At 35.1% G+C, this 24,605-nt stretch overlaps 1 protein-coding gene across 4 annotated transcripts in view; it reads right to left on the bottom strand.

Annotated features, from left to right (window-relative positions):
• Window positions 1-24,605, bottom strand: part of EPB41L5 (erythrocyte membrane protein band 4.1 like 5) — a 175,142-nt gene that overhangs the window by 126,997 nt on the left and 23,540 nt on the right. For all 4 annotated transcript variants that reach the window (XM_045825863.1, XM_045825862.1, XM_045825861.1 and 1 more), the window contains exons 4-11: window positions 19,444-19,486; window positions 18,406-18,484; window positions 16,964-17,008; window positions 16,736-16,788; window positions 11,835-11,955; window positions 11,610-11,697; window positions 10,751-10,839; window positions 7,603-7,672 (exon numbers count right to left, since the gene is read on the bottom strand). In XM_045825863.1, coding sequence (XP_045681819.1) covers window positions 7,603-7,672; window positions 10,751-10,839; window positions 11,610-11,697; window positions 11,835-11,955; window positions 16,736-16,788; window positions 16,964-17,008; window positions 18,406-18,484; window positions 19,444-19,486 — 588 coding nt within the window. The remainder of the gene's footprint in view (window positions 1-7,602; window positions 7,673-10,750; window positions 10,840-11,609; window positions 11,698-11,834; window positions 11,956-16,735; window positions 16,789-16,963; window positions 17,009-18,405; window positions 18,485-19,443; window positions 19,487-24,605) is intronic.

The raw sequence follows: 24,605 nt of genomic DNA on the forward strand, positions 1-24,605 counted from the left end.
TGAATTGAAGAACACAATAGAAGGAATCAAAAGCAGGCTAGATGAAGCAAAGGATCAGATCAGTGAGCTGGGGGACAAGGTAGAAAAAAAACTCCCAGAAAAAGCAAGAAAAGGAGAAAAGATTCAAAAAGAATGAAGGTGGGTTAAGGCAACTGCAGGACAACATGAACATAATAATATCTGTATTATAGATATTAATACAGATAAGGAGCTAGGAACAGAAAACCTGTGTGAAAAAGTAATGATGGAAAACTTCCTTAATTTGATTGGAGAGGGAAAAAAAACACACAAGTCCAGAAAGCACAGAACGTCTCAAGCAACAGACACGCAAATAGGCCCACTTGAAGACAAAGCATAATTAAAATGGCAAATTTGAAAGACAAAGACAAAATCTTAAAGGCAGGAAGGGAGAAAAAGGAAGTAACACACAAGGGACCCCAATAAGACTAGCAGCTGATTTCTCAACAGAAACATTACAAGCCAGAAAGGAATGGCAAGAAATATTCCAAGTAATGAAAAGCAAAAGCCTGAAACTAAGACTACTCTATCTAGGAAGGCTCTCAATTAATAGAAGGCCAAAAATAAGGAGCTTCCTGGACAAAAGAAGGCTCAAAGAATACACTTCCACCAAACCAGCATTGTAAGATATGCTAAAGGGACTGCTTTGAGAAGAGGAAGAAAAAGAGAGAGAGAGAGAAAGGAACACAGGTACAAAAGGAGTAAAATGGCAATTAGTAAGTACCTATCAATCATAAAGTTAAATGTGAATGAATTAAATGCTCTAATCAAAGACATAGAATAGCTGAATGGATAAGAAAACATGGATAAGACCCACACATATGCTGCCAACAAGAGACCCACCTCATAACACAAGACCTACACAGACTAAAAGTGAAAAGGTGGAAAAAAATATTCTAAGCGAACGGGCAAGGAAAAAAAAGCCACGTAGCAATACTTATATCTGACAAAATAGACTTCAAAACAAAGGCCATAAAAAGAGACAGAGAAGAACACTTCATAATATTCAAGGGAAGAATCCATCAAGAAGACATAAATATTGTAAACATATATGCATCCAACATAGGAGTACCCAAATACATAAGGAAATTCTTGGAGGACTTCAAGAAAGATCTAGACAGCAATACAGTTATAGTAGGGGATTTTAACACTTCACTGTCAACAATGGATAGATCTTCTAAACAAGGTATCAACAAGTATATTATGGAACTGAATGATGCATTATATCACATGGAATTAACGGATACATACAGAACTTTTCATCCCAAAGGAGCAAAATACACATTCTTTTCAAATGGACACAGAACATTTTCAAAGACAGACCACATAAAAGTCACAAAATAAGCCTCAACAAATTCGAGAAAACCGAAATCTATCAATCATGTTATAGGACTGCAAAGAACTAAAACTAGAAACCAACCTCAAGGAAAAAACTAAAAAATATTCAAACTCATGGAGACTGAATAGCATGCTATTAAACCATGAGTGGGTTAATAATGAGATCAAGGAAGAAATCAAAAAGTTTCTGTAAACAAATGAAAATAAACAGACAACAGTCTAAAATTTATGGGACACAGTAAAGGCAGTCTCAAGAGGGACGTTTATAGCAATACAGGCCTACCTAAAAAAGACAAACATTTCAAATAACAGCCTAACTCCACATGTACAAGAACTGGAGGAACAACAACAAACAGAGCCCAGAGCAAGCAGAAGGAAGGAAATAAGATCAGAGCGCAATTCAATGACATAGAGAGTAAAAGAACAATTCTAAAGATAAATAAAACCAAGAGATGGTTCTCTGACAAGATAAACAAATTAGACAAGCCTTTAACCAGATTCATCAAGAAAAGAAGGGAGGAGCCAAATAAATAAAATCAGAAATGAAGGAGGAGAAATTACAACTTATATCACAGATACACAGGATGGTAAGAAATTACGAATAAGCTATATGCCAAGAAATTTGAAAACCTGGGTGAAATGGACTAATTTCTTGAAAAATATAACCTTCTAAAACTGAATCAAGAAGGAGGAGAAAGCCTAAGCAGACAGGTAACTGAAATTGAAGCAGTAATCAGAAAACTCCCATCACACCAAAGCCCTGGATCAGATGGTTTCACAGAATTTTAAAAAACATTTAAGGAAGAGCTAACCTGTATCCTTCACAGACTATTCCAAAAAATCCAAGAAGACTACCAAAATCTTTTTATGAGGCCAGCACCATCCTAATCACAAAACCAGACAAAGACACAACAAAGAAAGAAAACTTCAGGCCAAAATCACTGATGATCATAGATGCTAAATTCCTCAATAACATATTGACAAACCGTATACAGCAATACATTAAAAAGATCATACACCACAACCAAGTGGGATTCATCCTTGCATCCCAGAGATGCAAGGATGGTACAATATTCGCAAATCAATAAATGTAATACATCACATAAACAAAATGAAAGACAAAAATCACATGGTCATATCAACAGATGCAGAAAAAGCATTTGATAAAGTACAGCACCCACTTATGATAAAACACTCAGTAAAGTCGGAGTAGAGGTAGCATATTCAACACAATAAAGACCATATATGAAAAACCTACAGCCAACATCATTCTCAATGGGCAAAACCTAAAACCTTTCCCCTAAGATCAGGCACAAAACAAGGGTGTCTGCTGTCACCACTTCTATTCAACATAGTATTGGAAGTCTTAGCCACAGTGAACAGAAAAGAAGAAATAAAAGGTATACAAACTGGAAAGGAGGAAGTAAAACTGTCATTGTTTGCAGATGACATAACAGCATACACAGAAAACCTTATAGATTCCACCAAAAAATTACTTGACCTAACAAGTGAATTTGGGAAAGCAGTGGGATACAAAGTCAACATTCAGAAATTAAAGGCATTTGTGTATACCAACAATGAAATAACAGAAACAGAAATCAGGAAAAACAATCTTATTTGGTATAGCCACAAGAAAAATAAAGTTCCTAGGAATAAACCTTACCAAAGAGGTTAAAAGCCTGTACTCAGAAAACTATACAGCACTGAAGAAAGAAGTTAAGGAACACACAAACAAATGGAAGCATATACTATGTTCATGAAGTGGAAGAATGAACATCATCAGAATGTTCATACTACCCCCCAAAATTTATAGATTCAACACAATCCCTATTATAATACCAATGACATATTTCATAGATATAAAAGAAACATTTCAAAAATTTAAAGGGAACCATAAATGACCCTGAATAGCCTCAGCAATTTTGAGACAGAAGAACAAAGTAGGAGGGATCACCATACCTGACATCAAACTATATTATAAAGCCAAGGAAATCAAAAGGGCCTTGTACTGGAATTAGAACAGACATGGATCAATGGAACAGAATAGAGAGCCTAGAAGGAAACTTAAGTCTCTAAAGTCAAATAATACTGGACAAAGGGGGAAGAAGCATGAAATAGAGTAAAAACAGCCTCTTCAACAAATAGTGTTGGGAGATCTGGATAGCTACATGCAAAAAAATGAAACTCAACCATCAACTTACACCATACACAAAAAATAAATTCAAGGTGGATAAAAGACTTAAAAATAAGTTATGATACCATAAAAGTTCTAGAGAACATTAGCAGGAAAATCTCAAATACTGCACAAGGCAGTATTTTCACCAATCTGTCCATAAAGGAAAGACTAAGGGACATAAAGGAAAGAATAAACAATGGGACTTCCTTGAAATAAAAAGCTTCTGCATGGCTAAAGAAAACATTAACAAAATCTAAAGGGAACCAACTGTATGAGAAAATATATTTGCCAATAATTACCTTGGATAAGGGTTTGATCTCCAAAACACATAAAGAACTCACACAACTCCACTCTAGGAAGACAAACAATCCAATTAAAAAATGGGCAAAAGACTTGAACAGACACTTCTCCAAGGAGGACATACAGAGGGCCCAGGGACACATGAAAGGATACTCAGCATCACTACTCATCAGAGAGATGCAAATTAAAACCACAATGAGATATCACTTCACACCAGTCAGAATGGCCATCATAAACAAAGCAACAAACGAATGCTGGCGAGGTTGTGGAGAAAATGGAACCCCAGTGCACTGTTGGTGGGAATGCACAGACTGGTGCAGCCTCTGTGGAAAACAGTATGTAATTTTCTCAGGAAACTAAAAATGGATCTGCCTTTTTGATCCAGCAATTCCAATGCTGGGATTATACCCTAAGAATCCTGAAACAGTAGCTCCAAAGAACCCATGCACCTCAATGTTCATAGAGGCACAATTTACAACAGCCAAGTGCTGGAAGCAACCTAGGTGCCCATCAATAAATGAATGGATCAAAAAATGATGGTACATTTACACAATGGAATACTATACAGCAGAAAGAACGAGCTCCTACCCTTTGTGACAGCATGGATGGAACTGGAGAGCCTTATACTAAGTGAAATAAGCCAGGCTGTGAGGAACAAATACCATATGATCTCACCTATAAGTGGAACCTAATCAACAAAACAAACAAGCAAAATATAACCAGAGACACTGAAATAAAGCTCAAACTGACAGTAATCAGAGGGGAGGCTAGACCGAGATAACAGGAGAAAGGAAGGAGGGAAAGAATCATCAAGGAACACGTATAAAAGACCCACGGACAAAGCAAAAGGTGGGTCGGATTGAGGGTGTGAGGTGGGGGTAGCTGGGGTAGGGGAAAGTGGTGGTGGGAAAATGGACACAACTGTATTCGAACACTAATAAAAAAATGATAATAAAAAACCACTTTGGAAAACAATTTGGCAGTACCCACAAAAACTAAGCACATGCACAAGCTACTGTTTAGAGCAGCACTCTTCTTAATAGCTGAAAATTAAAAAGAATTCAAATGTCTATCACAGATAAATAAGTGTGGTCTGCTCATGAAATGGGATACTATATTCTATGTAACAATATATATTACATATACAATAAGCCAACTACAACTACTCACTGAAACAGGGCTAATGCTCATAAATATAATGTTGAAATAAAGAAGCCAGACACAAAGAGAACATCCAGTCAGTTTTCGTAAGTTTAAAATAAGTGTAAATAAAAACTAATCTACGGTGTTAAAGTCAGGACAGTGGTTACCCTTGGGGGACTATAGCTGGTGGGGGCACAAAGAAGATTCTATTATTATGGTACCATTCTTTTTCTTCATCTGGATGCTGGTCATACAGGTATATGTGAAAATCCAACAAGCTGTACACTTATTTCTGCACTTATCTGAATGTGTGTAATACTTCCACAAAATTTACCAACAAAAACTACCCAGAAAAAAACATGGGAAAAACATATAAACTCAAAGTAGGAAAACCTTTCTATGACGCAAAACCCAAAAGCCATAACTGACAAATTCACCTATTTAAAATTTTAAAATAAACAGCAAAAATTACAACAAGCAGTGCTGAAAGACAAACAATGATTAGATAAAATATTTATAATTCTACAACAACAGGCAAAACCTGGAAGAAAAAAGGCCAACAATACAAAAGGAAAATGGGCAGAGGATACAAATAGACAGTTTGGAGAAAAGGAAATACAAGTAACTCCAATGTACGAAGAAATGTTCAATATCACTCATAATAATAGAAAAAAAATGAAACGTAATGAAATTCCATTTTCACCTTTCAGATAATGTGATAATTCCTGGAAACAGGTTTATACAGATAAATAGTGCAACTTGAGAGGCTCTCTCTAGATCTATAACAAATGCACATAACCTTGAACCAGCAAATCCACCTCCTCCAGGGAATTATCCTATAGATACTTGAGAGTGTACAAATTAATGTCTATACAGTGAATGTCATTAACTGAGAACTGATTCAATAAATTAGGGTACATCCTAGAATATTACGCAGTTCTAGTTTGTGTTTTAAATAAGAACAAAGGAGCACTTTATATATTGACATGAAGAATTCCAGGTTATAATGTAAAGTTAAAAAAGGGTAAGAGGACAGTACATAACCACGCTAGCTTGTATTAACAAAAACTGATATATATATATTTGCGTGCATATATCTATAAAATAACTTTTAAAAAAATCCAAGAAGCTAATGCTGTATTATGTATTAGAGCTAATCTAAATGCTACCAACCGTAAGATGTAGAATTATTTTATGGCCTAAAAAAAACAAGTGTCACCAATTAAATTATGACCATATTTTCTTATCACATAGAATATTTTCTTCTTTTTGAAAAGCTACCTTTAGATTTACATACAAATATCATTTAATCATATATGTGCTTACATAAAAAGGAAAATATTGGTAAAACATTTTTAAATGTGACATCTGCCTCTTCTGAATCATTTTCAACTCGTTTGTTAATGATATAATGATTATCTTCTGTGCCACCAAGAGTTTCCTTTTTAAAATAACCCATTATTGTTTCTGATTATCTTCCAGGCTATGTGATAGGGCAATCCTTTGTATGTATCTCAGTAATAGAACTTCAAAACTTAGCACAATTCCATCTAATTTTCAGAATCTTCTTTTTTTTTAGGTTCTGTTAATGTAGTCCTCCTCAAACTTCATTGTGAATATAAATCTTGTTAACATTCAACCAATATGTTTTTATCTATATTTACCAATATGTGTGTTTTTCATATTTATTTCTTTGCAGGCATTAAAAATATTTTTATTTAACAATTCTGTAAGTTTTGACAAATGCACAAAGCAGTGATTTTCAACTGATGTGCCACAAGAATTTCTAAAACATGCAACACCTGACTATTTAGTCAGAGGCACTGACCTCTTTTCCCTTAGACTGTCAAATAATAAAAAAAAAGACAAAAACCAACACAACAATAACTGTTTGGTATGAATAAATCAAAATAATACCTCTTTTTGTTTGTCAGATTGGCAAAAATATGTATTTTTTGTATGCCGCAGAATGTTGGTGATTAGTTTATATGTGCCATGAGATTTTAAAAAGGTTAAAAATAGCAACCACCACCAAAATCAGGATACAAATTGGTTATCTCATTCCCCAAAATTCATTGTGCTGTTCCTCACTCCACCTAGTCCCAAATAATCAGTGATCTAGTCTCCATTCCTAGAGGTTTCCCTTTCCCAGACTGTCATATAAATAAACTCACATGGTCATGATCTTTTGAGTCTGGCCTCTTTCATTCAGTATAATGCATTTGAAATGAGCCCATGTCATTGTGTGTATAAGTTAGGAACTACATTCAACTGGGAAAAAAATAATCCTTAGTTTAGAATACTTTATTTAATTCTATGGCTCTATAAAACAAGGAACATTTTCTTCTTTTAGAAACTTAAGCCCTGGCTGGTGTAGCTCAGCAGATTGAGCGTGGGCTGCAAACCAAAGAATCGCTGCTTTGATTCCCAGTCAGGGCACATGCCTGGGTTTCGGACCAGGTATCCAATGAAGGGCACTGAGAGGCAATCACACATTAACGTTTCTCCCTCTCTCTTTCTCCCTCCTTTCCCCTCTCTAAAAATAAATAAATAAAATCTTAAAAAAATAAATTTAAGTTACCACACAACACAGTCACTGTTAATAAGTAATGAAATATAATTCCCACCTGATCATCATCTTCTACCACCACCAGGGTTAATTTATTCTTCTTAAAATCCAATCTGGTTATCTTAGGCCTGTAACAATATCAGAATAATAGCTAGATTTCAAATAAATGTCACAAAAATGTTGTTGTTAATTCAAGCACATTAATAACATAAATTAAAACATATTAAAACATAACCTGCACTGCCCATCAAGAAGGCCTCCAATGATAAAAATAGTTAGTAAGGGGAAAAAAGTTTCAAAAGCAATTAACTCTAGCAAATTAATGCTACACATGTATCAGGCATTAAAAATGTTAAGGAGCCCTGGCCCAGTGGCTCAGTTGGCTGGCGCGTTGTCCTGTGCACCAAGAGGTTGTGGGTTTGATTCCCGGTCAGGGCACATAACTAGGTTGAGGGTTCAATCCCCAGTCAGGGCATGTACGGGAGGCAATTGTTCAGTGTTTCTCTCTTACATCAATATTTCTCTTTCTCTCTCTCCCCCCTTCCCTCTCTGTCTAAAATCAATAAAAATGTCCCTGATGAGGCTTAAAAGAAAAATGTTAAGGAAAAACAATTGGAGAAATCCATATAAGTATTTCAAAGGCCCCCTGCCCTGGTTTGTGTGGGTCAGCGGATTAAAAGTCGGCCTGCAAACTGTAGGGTCACCAGTTTGATTCCCAGTCCGGGCATATGCCTGGATTGTGGGCCAGGTCCCCAGTAGAGGGTGTGTGAGAGGCAACCACACATTGATGTTCCCCTCCCTTTCTTTCTCCCCCACTTCCCTTCTCTCTACAAACAAAATCTTTTAAAAAATATATACTTCATAGGCTCCCAAATACAGTGTAAGGGACCCTCAGGCCTAGTGTCAAAGCAGCAACCCAGGAACTGGACACAAGAAAGACTATAAAGCTTTTTTAAAAGCATAGAGGAAAACAAATGATTAATTATGGTCCTCAACTCTATTTTCTACAGCAATTTTGGTTTGAGGAAATACATCTTTAATTAAAAAAATAAAATTTTAACCTCACTTTATGGCCCACTTTCCAACTCTCTCCTGTACGAAAACCCTAAACATCCTATCACATTTGAACTCTCTACTTCTGTGAACTGTAAAATGCCAAAACAATGCAATTCTCACTAATTTTAAACATAATCTACATAAAATATAACTGTAAAAGATAGCTGCTTACAAGAGCTGTACTAAAATAGTAAATGTAATAGGTGGAGGAGGGGTATCTATCACTTATTTAAGTGTAACAAATACTTACATAATGCCTACTAAGTATCAGGTAGTCTTCTAAGTATTTTATGTGTTTTAATTGAATTCATTCTAACAACAATCTACGAGATAAAGATGCTTTATCTCACTGCCTACAGCATTTTCTGACCATGAAGCATATCTCATTAGCCCACTGGGCAAGCTGGAAGTGTCAGAGAATTAACACTCAAGGACTGGGTAAATAAACAAACACCAAAGCTCCCTCACCCAGCAAGGGACAGTAATGAAGGTCCTCCGCTCAAGCCTCTCAGGAAAGCCCCTAGCAGGGACACCTGGATGCAGAAACAAATGAAATGCTATCCTCAACTCCTTAAGGGGAAATACTTTTCAACCTAAAATTCCATTCTTGGCTCAATTATCAAGAAAGCATTAAGAGAAAAATATACCATTTTAAGGCATCCAAGGATTCAAATATTTTATCTCCTACACCCTTTTCTCAAGCAGTTGAGAAAATATATATAAATATATATATAAAGTCAGAAAAAACAAAAGCACAGAGAAAAAAATATGGGAAGAAAACACAGGATCCTGGCTGAGAACCAAATTGGAAGTCCCAAGATAAAAGCTACAGAGCATCTTGGACAGCAAACAGGTCACAATGAAATAGAAGAATCATTTCATGTAACCCTTGAGAATTTTAAAGAAGTTGAGAACACAAAGGCAGGTAATTTAAAGGGATGTATGTGGTGCTGTGCAAGCCACTGGGGGAGGAGGAGCCAAGAGCATTAGTAAAAACAAAAAGCTATACAGTAAGGAAAGGTAATCCCAGTTGTGATTTCAAGGATTTTGGATTTTAGGGTACATCAGGAAAAAGAGAGAGAGAGAGAGACAGCAGTATTGCACAATGGGCTTTGTTGAAAGGTGTTTGGACAGGGTTGCACAAGAGGGAAGTCCTTTACAGGTGGAGAACATCTAGAGACAAATGGCACAGGACCACCACCTAGAAGGAGAAGACGGCACGGGAACTGCCAGAAAGGAAGGGAATCAGAGAGGAGGCTTATGTGTCTAGGCAATGGCATTCAGCAGCAATGGGGAATTCTCTCAGTCAGAGAGCTCTAAAGGGCAGTAGTGGTTTGGAGTCTTATATAGCTAAAAGATTTGTTTCATCTACTGCTAGCAGTTTTCAGTAGGATATGCAAAAAAGACAGGTTCTAAATGGCTAAAAATATACTTACTAGGCTATATGTAAAGCAAATGGATGTGTAAGAATTTGAGTTTTATGCTGGCGGACTTTGAGCTAAATAACAGTCCTCACATCCTCACACAGGGCCATCTTCAGCCCACATATATAACACCAATATTCTACTAAAGTCTGTAACAGTTCTGAGACAGACATAGTAATGTAAACACTATTTCCTGATTTTCAGCTTTTAAAACCAACCAGACAAAACCTGAAGCTCTTAACTATGGTTATATATCTATCCTTAATGTAAAACACAAATATAATTTAAAAGTTTGGATGACAGAAGTTGGGACATAGAAGAGAAGCATAGATTAAAAAGAGATGTAAAAGTATTAATATCTTCCTCTTATACAATAAGGAGTAGGGAGTAAAAAGGCTGTGGAAAAAGAAGTACTAAATATACTGACATAACTTCATGACAAGAGTGAGTGCCCATGTGAACATTTAATACATACAGAAATATGTAATATTCATATTAAAACATGCATGTTGACCTACCTTGGAACTAATGGAAAGTGAGGGCAGGAGAGTTTTACTGGGAATAAAGATGGGTAGGAGTATGACAACAGAGAGTTTCAATTCATTTAGAAGCTTTTCAGAACTATTTGATTTCCAAGTTCTATTTTATATACTAACTTCATATAAATGTTTTTACATATTAAAAAACAAAACAACAATAAAAATCTTGGACATTAACTCTGCTTACCAAAAAAATAAGCCAATTTTGGTTTCTCCTTCAAAAACAAGAACTCCTGTTGGAGTTAGTCCCAAGCTATAGTCATTCCCATCTCTGGCCTAATTTAAGGAAAGTGAAATGTGTTAGCTTTATTTGCATAAAACAAGTTTCACAATTTTACACAACTGTTTAATTTTATTTCCACAGTGAATTATATTAATTATATACCAGTAATATTAATTCACAAGGTGTTTTCAACAGAGTATCCAAAACAACATTCCCAGGAATATTAATGTGTACAATTAGCTCATTGAAATACTATAATTTTAAAGGTATGTCTTCACTGAAAATAATTACACTCCCACTACAACAAAAGCTCTTTCCAGATTCTTCCCATATTCTGTTCACCACTTAAATCACAAATTTTGAAAAAAAACTGTTTCTGGGAAATTTTAGCTACTTAAACTAGAAATATCTTAAATCATACACAAGCTATACTACAGCTTACCAAAGTCCTCTATAAAGTTACAGATTTTGAACTTTGCTTCCTCAACTATTTTAATTTTTATAGAACCTGCTTGTGTTACATGATGTAAGATGATATGAAGTGAAAAATCAAAAGGTGGTTTTAAAAAACTGAAAAGAAACAGCAGCTTAAAAGAGAAGATACACTTTTTGGAAATTTTGCTTGTCTGTCTTCTTTCTTATAATTAACCTGTATGTGAGATTCTTATCATTCAGTATATAATCTCAGCCCTTATAAACCACTCATCTAAAGTACCCCCTGCTATCGCATGTACACTCCATGGCCTTTCTCAGATTGAAAAATTTCATAGCTTGAATCTTGAAGCAATGAATTTTTTCAAAAGCATCACAACAGAGTGCTTACCTTGACCACGTGCATATCAACCCCATACATTTCTAGCCATTTGGCTTTATTCAGATAATTGGTTTCAGCTTGTGCTGGTGTCTGACCTCTGAAATAAAATAAATAAATTTTTTAAATAATAATAAATGTAAACTGAATTATATACCAAGTATAGAAATAGAAGAAAACAAATATCAGATCATTATTATAGTGATGTTACAGAAAGTGTGATAAAATGTCAAGTACCTGTATTCCTTCCATTTCTGAAAAATAGCCAGCTCCATCTCTTCAGTCTGAATGGGCATGAACCTGAACTCAGATACAAGTTCAGGACTATGCTCAGCAAGATCATAGTCACCAAGTTCAGCTACAAATGTAAGTTTCACAAAGTTATACTTTGCTAATAAGTTTATTTCCTTCCAAATCTTCCTCTGCAACCAATTTTATTAATAAATATTGCCAAGATTATAAAGATTCTTTCATAAAATTATTAGGAATTGTCAACACCCAAACTAGTCCCAAAAATTCACCTAGTTTATACTGATGACTTCTTTTTTTTTTTTTTAATATTTTATTTATTTTTAGAGACGGAAGGGAGGAGAGGGAGAGAGAGAGAGAGAGAGAGAGAGAGAGAGAGAGAGAGAGAGAGAGAAACATCAATGTGCAGTTGCTGGGGGTTATGGCCTGCAACCTAGGAATGTACCTTGGCTGGGAATCGAACCTGGGACACTTTGGTTCTCAGCCTGCGCTCAATCCACTGAGCTATGCCAGCCAGGCTGACTTCTTTTATTTATTTATTTTTAACTTGTATTTTACATTTTATTTTTTAAATATATTTTATTGATTATGCTATTACAGTTGTCCATCACCCCCCATTCCCCTCTGCCCTGCACAGCCCCTCCAACCCACATTCCTCCCTCTTTAGTTCATGTCTGTGGGTCATACACGTAAGTTCTTTGGCTTCTAAATTTCCTATATTATTCTTAACCTCCCCCTGTCTATTTTCTACCTATTCTCTATACTACTAATTCTCTGTACCTTTCCCCCACTCCCACTGCCCTGTTGATAACTCTCCATGTGATCTCCATTTCTGTGATTCTGTTTCTGTTCTAGTTGTTTGCTTAGTTTGTTTTTGTTTTTGTTTTAGGTGTGGTTGTTCATAGCTGTGAGCTTGTTGTCATTTTACTGTTCATATTTTTTTATCTTCTTTTTCTTAGATAAGTCCCTTTAACATTTCATATCATAAGGGCTGGATGATGATGAACTCCTTTAACTTGATCTTATCTGAGAAGCACTTTATCTGCCTTTCCATTCTAAATGAAAGCTTTGCTGGATAGAGCCATCTTGGATGTAGGTCCTTGCCTTTCCTGACTTGGAATATTTCTTTCTAGCCCTTTCTTGCCTGTAAGGTCTCTTTTGAGAAATCAGCTGACAGTCTGATGGGAACTCCTTTGTAGATAACTGTCTCCTTTTCTCTTGCTGCTTCTAGGATTCTCTCCTTCATTTTTACCTTGACTAAAGTAATTATGATGTGCCTTGGTGTATTCTTTTTTGGGTCCAACTTCTCTGGGACTCTCTGAGCTTCCTAGAAGTCTATTTCCTTTGCCATTTTGGGGAAGTTCTCCTTCATTATGTTTTCAAATAAGGTTTCAGTTTCTTGCTCTTCCTCTTCTCCTTCTGGTACCCCTATAATTCGGATGTTGGAACTTTTAAAGATGTCCTGGAGGTTCCTAAGCCTCTCCTCATTTTTTTGAATTCTTATTTCTTCATTCTGTTCTGGTTGAATGTTTCTTCCTTCTGATCCAAACCGTTCATTTGAGTCCCAGTTTCCTTCCTGTCACTGTTGATTCACTGTACATTTTCCTTTATTTCACTTAGCATAGCCTTCATTTTTTCCCCTATTTTGTAACCGTACTCAGCCATTTCTGTGAGCATCTGATTACCAGTGTTTTGAACTGTGTATCATATAGACTGGCTATCTCTTCATCACTTAGTTATATTTTTCCTGGAGCTTTTATCTGTTCCTTCATTTGGGCCATTTTTTTTTTTTTGGTCTCACTGTGCCTGTTATGTAGTAAGGGGCAGAGCCTTAGGTGTTTGTTCACCAGGGCAGGGTAACTCACATCGCTGCTTTGTGACACTCTATGTGGGGGAGGGGTCTGAGACAGGAATATGATACTTGGTCAGCTCTCTGACAGTCTTCAGTCACTTACCCTGCTACCCACAAGCAAATTGGGCCCTTCTGGTGCTGATTCCCGGGTGGGTGGGCTTGTGTACATTCTAGGACCCTGTGGGTCTCTCCAAAGAACTCTTCTGCAAGGCTGGGAGTTTCTCCTGCTGATACCTCAACCCCCACAACTGTTTTCAATCAGCGGTTTGAAGCTTTATTTCCCAGCTCTGGGACCCTGGGTTGAGCCATCTGTCTCGCTTCCCAGTTGTTCCTCCCGGTTTATCTGCACACAAATGTGGGTCACACGCTCCACCAGCTGCCACCTTGCCAGGTCTGCCAGCCACCGCCTTGCCACAAGTCCTCTCTGGCTGGCTGCTCATCTCCACCCCTCCTAATGGTCTGGATGAATGTTTCTTGTTTATCTCCTTGGTTGTCGGACTTCCATACAGTTTAATTTTCTGTCAGTTCTGGTTATTTTTTTGTTTTGTTTTTAAATTGTTGTTGTCCTTCTTTTGGCTGGCTGAGGAGGCATAGTGTGTCTACCTATGCCTCCATCTTGGCCAGAAGCTGAAGACTTCTTTTTCTATACACACAAGTGACATGTTTGAGGTTAACGGTGTATTTCTAATTAAATATCTTTTTAATTTATTTGAATCTTATTATGTTTATCTTTTGTGTGAAAACCTCTTCCTAGACTTCCACAGGGAAATAACTTTTGACTTTATAATGAATAAATAAGAATATTTAGCAATCCTTAACAATTAGCTGGTATCTGTTAAGAATATAATATGCAAAGAATGCATCAGCATATAGCACTATAAGATGTTATGCTCCTAGAATTTTGAATTATTAATTTTAAATACAGTCTTGCTAAAATATATTTGGAGAAGAAAGGCAGCAGAAAAGAACTGAACAATGCACAAACATTTATATACTTATCTGTGGCTACCTCTAAACTGTGGGTTTGGGCAAGAAGGGAAAACATTCTAGTTTTCTATACTTTATATTTTTTCCTTTAAACGAGTATCTTGTGCATTAAAAAACTTAAAATATTTCCATTTTTATAAAAAAAAATCTAGCTACCAAGAGAGAAAACTACATTGAGATAATCATAAAAATAGTAGTAACATTTTCTTAAAATATTTTATTTTTCGTTTTTAGAGAGAGGAGAGGCAAGGGAGAGCTGGAAACATCGATGTGAGAGAGAAAAATCGATCAGTTGCCTCCTGTACACACCTTGACAGGGGACCAAACCCACAACCCAGGCATGTGTGTCCTGACCATCGACCTTCTACTTTGTGGGACAACACCTAGACAACTAAGCCACACCAGTCAGGGTGATAACATTATTTATTGAGCACCTACTCTACACAGTAGATATATTACAAATGTACTGTCTATTAACTTCACAACAACCTTGAAGAATACTATCACACCCCTTCATTGCTAAAGAAATTGCTCTTTTGCCTGGACCACAGTGTCTTTAAGGAACTCCAAACCAAATCTGCTACACCATGTTGTTCAGAATATATATACTGAAATGATTCAGATAAGTGAACTTGAGAGTATGAGAAAAAGCTAATAAAAAAGTTATTTTATGAAGATAAGTGTAATACTTCAGCATGTTTATTCTTAAGGACCTTAAGAACTAATAGGATTTGCTAAAATACTAGACAGGGGACAATGGGATGCATAAGACATAACATGAAATTTGGAGGAATCCAAAATAATGGTGCCATGGGTGAAAAGATCAAGTAGAAATTTTATTTAAAAATATATATGTAAGTAGGGCTAAGAGATAATATAACAGTCACATGTATAAATCAAAGAGTATTTAGTGAGCACTATTCTGAAGTGTTTTGTTAAATACACCAAAATGTATAAAAACTGTATTTTCAATTCAGACTATATAACAAAATAAATGGTATAACAGATATTGAAAATGACAGCTTTTCAGTAGATCAAAGAATTTTAGAATTAACAACTTCACACAGGAATTAATATAAAAAATGTGCTTTCAAGAAAGATGCATATAATTATATACTTCTGATTATTATAATGCTAGAGGCATAGCATTTCCAAGCTAGTATCTAGTTGATAGTCTGCAAATGAGAAAAGTTTTAATTTGTAGATGGGCTAGGATAGTAGATGGAGACAAGCAAATAACAATTTATACTAGTTGCAAATTTCTAAAGTACAGAAATTTCCTCCATTCATCAATCCCTCCATCAACAGGAAAATATGCTTTCTTAAATAGTGGTAGCACAAAATAAGCAAAATATTAGGTGTAGCACAAAACATTAACAATTTAGTCTTATCTACATAATAGCAATTATTGGGGATAAACATGGAATCAGCATCCCCCCCTCAAAAAGTATGAAATTATAATCAGAAAATTTTTTCCATTTTGTGAATGACTGAACTTATAGTTTTACTAAAATGTCAATTTTTCAGCAGAAAATCCCTAAGTTTAATAGTATGTGATCAGTTAAACAAGGTACAAGATTTGAGGTTTTCATTATTCTCATTTACTGGAAAACATTTTTATACTCAAAATAACTATCAGAAACTTTTAAATACACTCTTAAGTAATTCCTTCATGGATTCATTTTTAAGAATAAGACTAAAGTAAACCATATGCCAATAGCAACTTACTAATATATAACTGTATTCAAGAAAAAAATTAGCTGAGTGTCAATTATAACATTTACTGAATTTAACATTTAACAAGTAGACTATGACTTTTGTTTGGAAACACTATTGACAGAAAAAAAAAGCAAAAGAAGCAAAAGGGGAGAAATAGAAGGCAAGGTTCTAAAACAAGTGAAAACTGAGTCAGAGTTGGATACTGATACAAATTTGCACAAAAACAGTGCTGGTTTTCTTCTTGCACATGAATTTAAATCTTTTGAAATTCTTTAACACACACTGAAAAAATGATACTTAACTCCTAACAGTCAACATGAGAACTGCTTACCTTGCAGATTATAAGCTGCCAACTGAACTGCTGTATCAAAGGGACACTCCAATCTGAGAACAAACAGAAAATTGGTTAAACAAGTCAATTTCACAACTTTCATTTTAAGACAAATGGAAATACATACTTTATCTTGACTGTTTCTTTTTCATAATTACAATTTATTTTTCAAAAACATTTTTCAGCTACTCAAGAAAAAGTTGTTTACCTTATGTCACTAATACTCACTTTCCACTGAGAATATCTTGTTTTAATTGAAGAACAAATAAATATCTAAGAAAAAAAAAGGCACAAACTTAACTAAACAGAACAATCTACTGTAAAAATAATCTTACCCTTCTAATTTGAGAAGAAACATTCTTACAGAATTTCACCCACAATAAAATCCATACAAGAAAAAAATAAGAAAAAAGGGGCAATAAGCATCACAAGATGGTAGCATTTCTACAAGATAACAGCAAGAAAAGGCAGGCACAGAAGACTCCAGTAGAGAGAAAAGGTTTAAGGCAAAACACTGAGAATAAACACTGTGAGATGATTTAACTTTCCTCTGACACTTCATATGTGAAGGGATACAAGCGCAAATATAACTGGATGACAGCTATAATCACATTGGCAAAGTAGTCAAGAGGAAACCCTTTCTGAAGGTACTCAGCAACTCAATTTTTTACTTAATAGTATGTGGAATGAGTCATGGATTTACAGTATCATCAATAGATAAATACCAAGAGCACAGGAAAAAAGTAAAATAAGTATATATATAACCTACTTAAGGTTTATTCAAAACTATTCAAATCAAAATCTAACATTTTTTAAACATGTATTATATCTTTTTAAAAATATTTTATTTATTTATTTTTAGAGAGGGAAAGGAGGGAGATAGAGAGAGAGAGAAACATCAATGTGCAGTTGCTGGGGGTTATGGCCTGCAACCCAGGAATGTACCCTGGCTGGGAATTGAACCTGGGAAACTTTGGTTCCCAGCCCGCGCTCAATCCACTGAGCTACGCCAGCCAGGGCTAAAATCTAACATTTTTTATTAATCAATGGTCTTTCAATAAAGAAAATCAGGAGCTAACTTGAATAAACCCCTGTGGCCAAAGATAGATCATTTTGAACATCAATAAACAAGGCAAATGTTTTAAAACACATCTACCCTGCTTAAAATACATGAGTTGATAATGATACTTTAAAAAAAAGAACTCACTAGTGCCCTGGCTGGGTGGTTCAGTAGTTTTGAGTGTGGTTGGTACACTAAAAGACTGTGGGTTCGAATCCCAGTCAGGGCACATGCCTAGGTTGCAGGTTTGATCCCCAGTAGGGGCACATACAAGAGGCAACTGGTTAACATTTCTCTCACACATCGATGTTTTTCTCTTCTCTCTAATCAATGAGCATATCCTCAGATAAGGATTAGAAAAAAAGAACTCACTCTTTACCTTTGGAGGATGCTAGGAAACCATTTACTCTTTATTTTGAAAACTGATAAATAAAGGAAAATAATTCTACAGTTAAAAAGCACTTTTCAAAAAAAATTCTATTGTCTGAGGTCTTGTTATGAGGGGCAAGGAATTCACTGCATTAGCTGGAAAGAATTATGGACAATTATCCAACATTTTAGCTAGCCTGACCAAACTTTACCCATGTACAACTCTGGACAGTAGTCTTACCGCGTGAGCTCTTCACGAAGATTATTTGGTTCTGAGGAATAAAACTTAACTCGAAAATGCAGACAATAGGGTGAACCAACTGCCATTAAAAAAAGAAATAAAGCTTTAATTGTTTTATAATTGTTTAAACAGTAAGAATTTACAGTCATTAAATTTGTCAAAATCCATTGAAATGGAGCCAAAAGATAACAGGTTATTGTGGCAATAATTCAGTTTACACTATAGGCTTGATTAAACACAAAAAGATAAATCAACATTTTTTTAACTATACCAATAGTTGTACAGTATAATCATAATCATGCATCCTCTGAAGAATAGATGGCTGAAAATTAATTCTAACAGTTCAGGGCCAAATACATCAAATAAAAATGTTTTCACTGTGCAATCTAACGGCCCTAAAAATCTGCAGAGCTGTGTTTCTCCAGAGTACAGAGGAATGCCTGTTATTAATTGTTCCTGGCAAATCCTCCCACACACTTTCCAATTCACTTAACCTACTTCATTAATCTCTCTATTCCAGTGGTTCCCTTACTTTGTAAAGTCTAGAGTTGAGGTGCCCTGAAATCTGTTACTATGCAGGACAAGATGTATTATGAATTGAACACTGGTATTTTCCCAACTATTGATAGTAACAATACTGATGTTTTATGTGAATTGCTTCTTTTAGCTATTCTTAATTTTTTAAAGAAGTTACTGCCTTAAATGCTCAAAATATTTTCCACAACTGGACAGATGTAAAACAAGGAAAGTCCAAGATAAGAGGTTACTAAATAAAAGTTAAGCATCTCATGGGAACTCAATCTCATTTGCAAGGTGCAAGGCTTTCTCCTGGAAACAAATTGTAAGGCACTTGAATCTAATTACCATTAACCCAATATAACTTAGGATCAGCATATCAGATTGTAATTATTTTTAGACAGTAGAGATGCTAAGAAATTCATCTGAAACATGATTTCTTATGCTCCTACTACTAGAAATCAGTTGCTAACATATAATTATATAATTCAATTTTTATTTCACAATTTTTTCAACACTTACTTTTTACTTGCTTTTTAATACTCTTTGTACCATCTAACCAATGCTGAAAACAAAAACAAAAATTCAACTGTTAAGCAGATGACAGAACTTAACATTTTAATTACTAAAAGTTAATTTTCACCGTGCTTTTAATGATAACCACAACAAAATACAGGATCCATCACAAATAAAAAAGATTTTGTAATAAAAAGGTCTTACCCTTTTAATTACAAAATCTTTTATTATAAAACCGTAAGTGTGTAATTCTGTAACATAATATCACACTCAAGCACACCATATATTTTAGATGAAATGTTCAAATTAAAACTATAAATTATTACATCCATATTATTACCCTACCAACCACACTCAAGCAGGTGTTATTTCTGCCAGACCCTGTATTTCACAAGAAAAAAAAGAACAAAAATGAGAGGGTTATCTACCCAAAATCCACAGCAAGTTTATGATACAGATGAACACAAAAAGACCTAAAACCAGGTATGACTTCTTACAACATTACCTTTACGCTCTCAATAACAAAAATGATATTCTCAATTTTGCCCTTAGTTCTCAAAATAAATAAATAAATAAATGACTGGCAACTGTTAAAATTAGACAGAAAAGTATCTTTATATTCCATATTCTTATAATAAAAATTTAAGATTTATTAACAGATAACCCCAAATTAGGTGAAATAACAATGCCACTTACATTTTATAAAACAGACAATACTCAGAAGAGCCTGCACAATAAAATCAGATTTTTCTCATAACTAAAGTCATATGAAATGAAGCAGTCTTTGCTTCTTTAACAAATAAATGTTAACATTGTGACTAGCACTTCTGTGCTCTTCACTCTGAATTGTCCATAATACAAACAGACCTAAGAACCAATTACAGAGACTTCTGCTGATAACCATTCCCAGCTCACTTCTCTTTATTAATCCTTTTACACCACCAAGTTCTAACAGTGACAGGATACACTTATCCAACTAAGATACACATAATTGCCTTCTCTCCTGCATGCTTACAATTCCAAGCACCCTAAACGAAAAGAGTGCTCTTACACTAACCAGTTCACAGAGCTAAGGAATCCAGTTTCAGAAATGCAGATAGGGGAAGAGTGGGTAAACAAGGCTGCATTGTAAATAGACTTGTAACCATTTGCTTTTCTTGCCAATTACGTGCCCTAACCTCTTCTCATTCTCTCTCAAGCTCCAAAAGTAAAATTCACAAAACTACCAGTATGTCAGCACAGTACCTCTGCACATTGAAATGAGATGGTCAGTAAATATTTTCCAAGGCAATTAAAACTGTAATATTTTCCCTGGATTCCAAGTGTGTAGCTTACTTAGTCAGCCATCTCTCATCTTTTAATAAATTCAGTTGGATATCCACTTATAAGCATATTTCAATCTAAAAAATGTTCAGTTTACTCAGACCTACATTAATAGAATGCTAGGTCAGCCAGTAGGCAGAATACAACTTAATCTATTTGCAGAAAAGATTTCAATCTAGAACAGCAAAAATCCTATCCATCGTGGCCAAGCCCAACAATCCAATATCCAAAAATCCTAGGTTTAATTGTGCAAAATACCTACTACAGCCTGGTGTCAATTACATATAGTGTATAAGATAAAATTAGCTTTTATGACCTAGATTGTTTTCTCCCCACAACCATGGACCTAGAAGTCACTCTATCTTCAGGTTTTACCTACTATACTGCATTAAATTAACAATTTTATGGCTAGTCACCTGGGCAGTTTCTTGTAGCCATGTTTAGGGAGACTCCCATACACCATAATGAGTGCAAATGAGCACAACCCTTACAGGAGGTAATTTGACAATGCCTTAAATACAAATCATTATGGATGTGTGCTCATTTACCTACAAGGAATTACAATATATCAGAGAAAGGTAAGACAATCTATATGTCCAACAATAGTAAACTGCCTAAACAAAGGATAAATATGAAAGAATACCACATGATAATTAAAATGAATGAAAGCAAATACTTAAAAAAACGGGGAAATTACTTAAAATATATTGTTAAATTTTAAAAGGCAGGTTATAAAATGTCATAAATTATTTTGTCAAAAGGTACAACTCATATAAACATGCATTTTCTTTTGGACTGAGACAATCTATATAACAAAACAGTAACAGAGATATTATCTAGGTGGTTGAGATTACTGGTGATAATTTTCTTCTTCATTGTTTCCTATATTTTCAATTTACTCTACCAAAAGAACTTTATTATTTAAAACAATAATCATGAACTACCTCATTTTAATATTTTATATAGCCAATATATTCATATAGTTTAATTTTTGGTAATATTAAAAGGTAAAAGGTATATGGTCAACAGTCCCTTGAACCCCTGTAATAGGCCACCCCCCATAATATCCAATTTCTATTATCACACTTACAAACATATTCCACAAGTTGTTATGGGTTTCCTGATTCTTTCCAGAGTTTTTTTCAAACAGGAAAGAAAGGGGAAAAAAAGGTGTGTGTGTGCTGGGAAAAAGTAAAGAACAACAGACTAAAACTCAACAGGCTAAATAGAAATTTTGACAAAATAAACTTTCAGGAATATAAAGGAAACATTAATACAAGACAAATCACTTACTATTTCAAGAACAACCTAAAGTCCTCTTAGACTAAAATTTCATTCAGTTTAAGAAATTTAGGGGTAGTCTCATAAATTCTCCTTAAACCTCTAGTTTGTTCCCTACTATTCTAAGAAGCACATTAAACATAAAATCATCCCAGTGAGATAAAGGATCAGAGGTTTTCTCCAAGTAGGCATTTTAGTCTCTTTTCTACCTGCATATAATTAATAACTTTCTAATATCTGGCATGACCCTAGACAACCCAAAATTCAGATGAAGCATCAAGCACATTTTAAAGTGAAATTTAGTAGCTGGGGGAGTTCTGGGTTTTTCTGGGGAAGGTCTGAGCTCATGTTTATATATCCTCAAGTCTGTTTTCTTTCATCTCCTCCACATTCCAAGCCCAGAGACTGGAAAATTCAGAGCTCAGAGACAGGATCTTTAGGAGTTGAGTTTAAATTACGTTAGAAGATAAATGTGAAAGCATACAGATAGATTCTTGGTTATTTAGTGTGAAACTAACATAGTTCTCCTTCCTTATGGTAAATTAAAAAGAAACTTCCTTTTAATTTTCTACTTCTAAAGGTTGGTTGACAAACATATATATCAAAGGATGTGGAAAGCTACATTTCTTTCCATGCTATTAAGCTGGGCATGAAAGAACACTTAGTACTTACTTGTATGTCTTAAAATATAAATAACATACAATCACAAACACAACATACATTAACTAAACCAAAGAAATCAGCTAAGGAGCTTCCAAAACACTAACATACACACACCTTCATCCCAGGCCCTAATGCCGAATAGTCTATAAACAGCTTTTCATATAAATCTGATTTCTAATGACCTACATTACTCCACTAAAGAAAAGCACCACTTTTGCTCAAAGAGACAAGACCTTAAGGCAGAGAAACATTAGTCATTTTTCAAAACAACTACCTCTACATAAAATATTCCTCCTCTGAGAAGTAGAAGCTTATGTTCTGAATTACAGAATTGGATTAAAGCAAATTTTAACACAATTAACAAAATGTTAAAAAAATCTATACTATGAAAACAGAGGACAAATGTTTTGCATTGCTGTACTAACTGAAATCACTTCAATTTAGTCCATTATAAATTTTTCTAGATAATTACTTTTTAGGCAATAACAGTCTGTGTTATGAGACATCCTAAAATGAGGACTTAAATGTGCCATTAAAATATATTTTCCACTGTGCCTTTATATTATTATATTACTAGTATACACTTGGGATTCTTGTGGAAATGCAGTCAAATTAGGTGAAATACATAGTCACTCTCCAGAAGTAGAGCAAAGTCTACTTTGGAAATACCTTTCCTTACAGTTCCTCCTTATTTAGTAAATGTGTGTTACCATATGCACATATTAGGGTCTGTCCAGAAGGTATCCAGCCATATAATATGAAAAATAGAGACATTTATTAAAGAAGTTATAAGAAACATTGTACATAGGATGATGACACCCCAGTCCCCTTCAAAGTAGGCACCTGGCGACCTCACACAGTTCTCCTAATCACCATCAGCTCCCCTGTTGTATTTTCCTGAATCATATCGATGGTCTGAAATCTCCTCCTTTTAAAAGGTGATGGCAGTTTTCATAAAAGCCAGAAGTCCCAGGGTGCCAAATCTGGGCTGCAGGGGGAGGGAAGGAGGGAGCTTAGTGTTGGGTGATTTGATGTTTCATCAAAAAACTCTGCACAAGACGCGATGCATGAGTGGACGCACTGTTGTGATGAAGCTACCAATTGCCAGTGTCCACAGCTGCAGCCTCCTGAATCATCCAAATAGTTTCCACGGAAGAATGTTCAAGCTTGATGTAAAATCTGGTGCAGATTTGTTGCTCTACTCACTCAGTCATTTTGAATGCATGGCCACACAGTACTCATGCCCACTCAACAGCATCTATGGCCCTCAATGAACAGTACAGGGAAGTCAGCACTGTTCACACATGCGCAGTCCAGTCCACTCTACTTGGCTGCCATGTTACATCAATATAATGCACAGGTGGCAAACATAAGGCCTGCTGGCTGAATCTGGCCCTCCACCTTGTTTTATCTGGCCCAGTACCTTGTTTCTACCCAGCGGCAGCACCAAGCTCTCACTTAACTGTGAAGGAGTAGTTACATCTATACAGTCCTAAAGTTACATCTGGCCCTTTGAAGGCAACCACAAGGCTGATGCAACTCCCCATGAAAATGAGTCTGACACCCCTGAATTATAGCACCAACTGTTCTCACTATATTAACAGTGGCTGGACCTTTTCTGGACAGACCTTATATATTTAACACACACATATTTATTTCTATATATTTTTCCCTTCCCACTACTTTATTGCATCTTGTTTGTGTTTTCAGTTACAATCCAATCTAATCACCTTCTAACACAGATAGTTTCACCTCCTCCTTTCTAACTAACCTTTATAGCTTTAATAACTGCAATGGTTGGTATTACTATTATAAAATTAAATAGCAGTGGTAATAATGGGCATCTTTGTCACCTTTCTGTATTTAGTATGAATGCTTCTAATGTTTATTAATCTACTGTT

This window comes from Phyllostomus hastatus, unplaced genomic scaffold, assembly GCF_019186645.2.
Source record: "Phyllostomus hastatus isolate PE091 unplaced genomic scaffold, TTU_PhHast_1.1 phas_scaffold_60, whole genome shotgun sequence".
Lineage (NCBI taxonomy): Eukaryota > Metazoa > Chordata > Mammalia > Chiroptera > Phyllostomidae > Phyllostomus > Phyllostomus hastatus.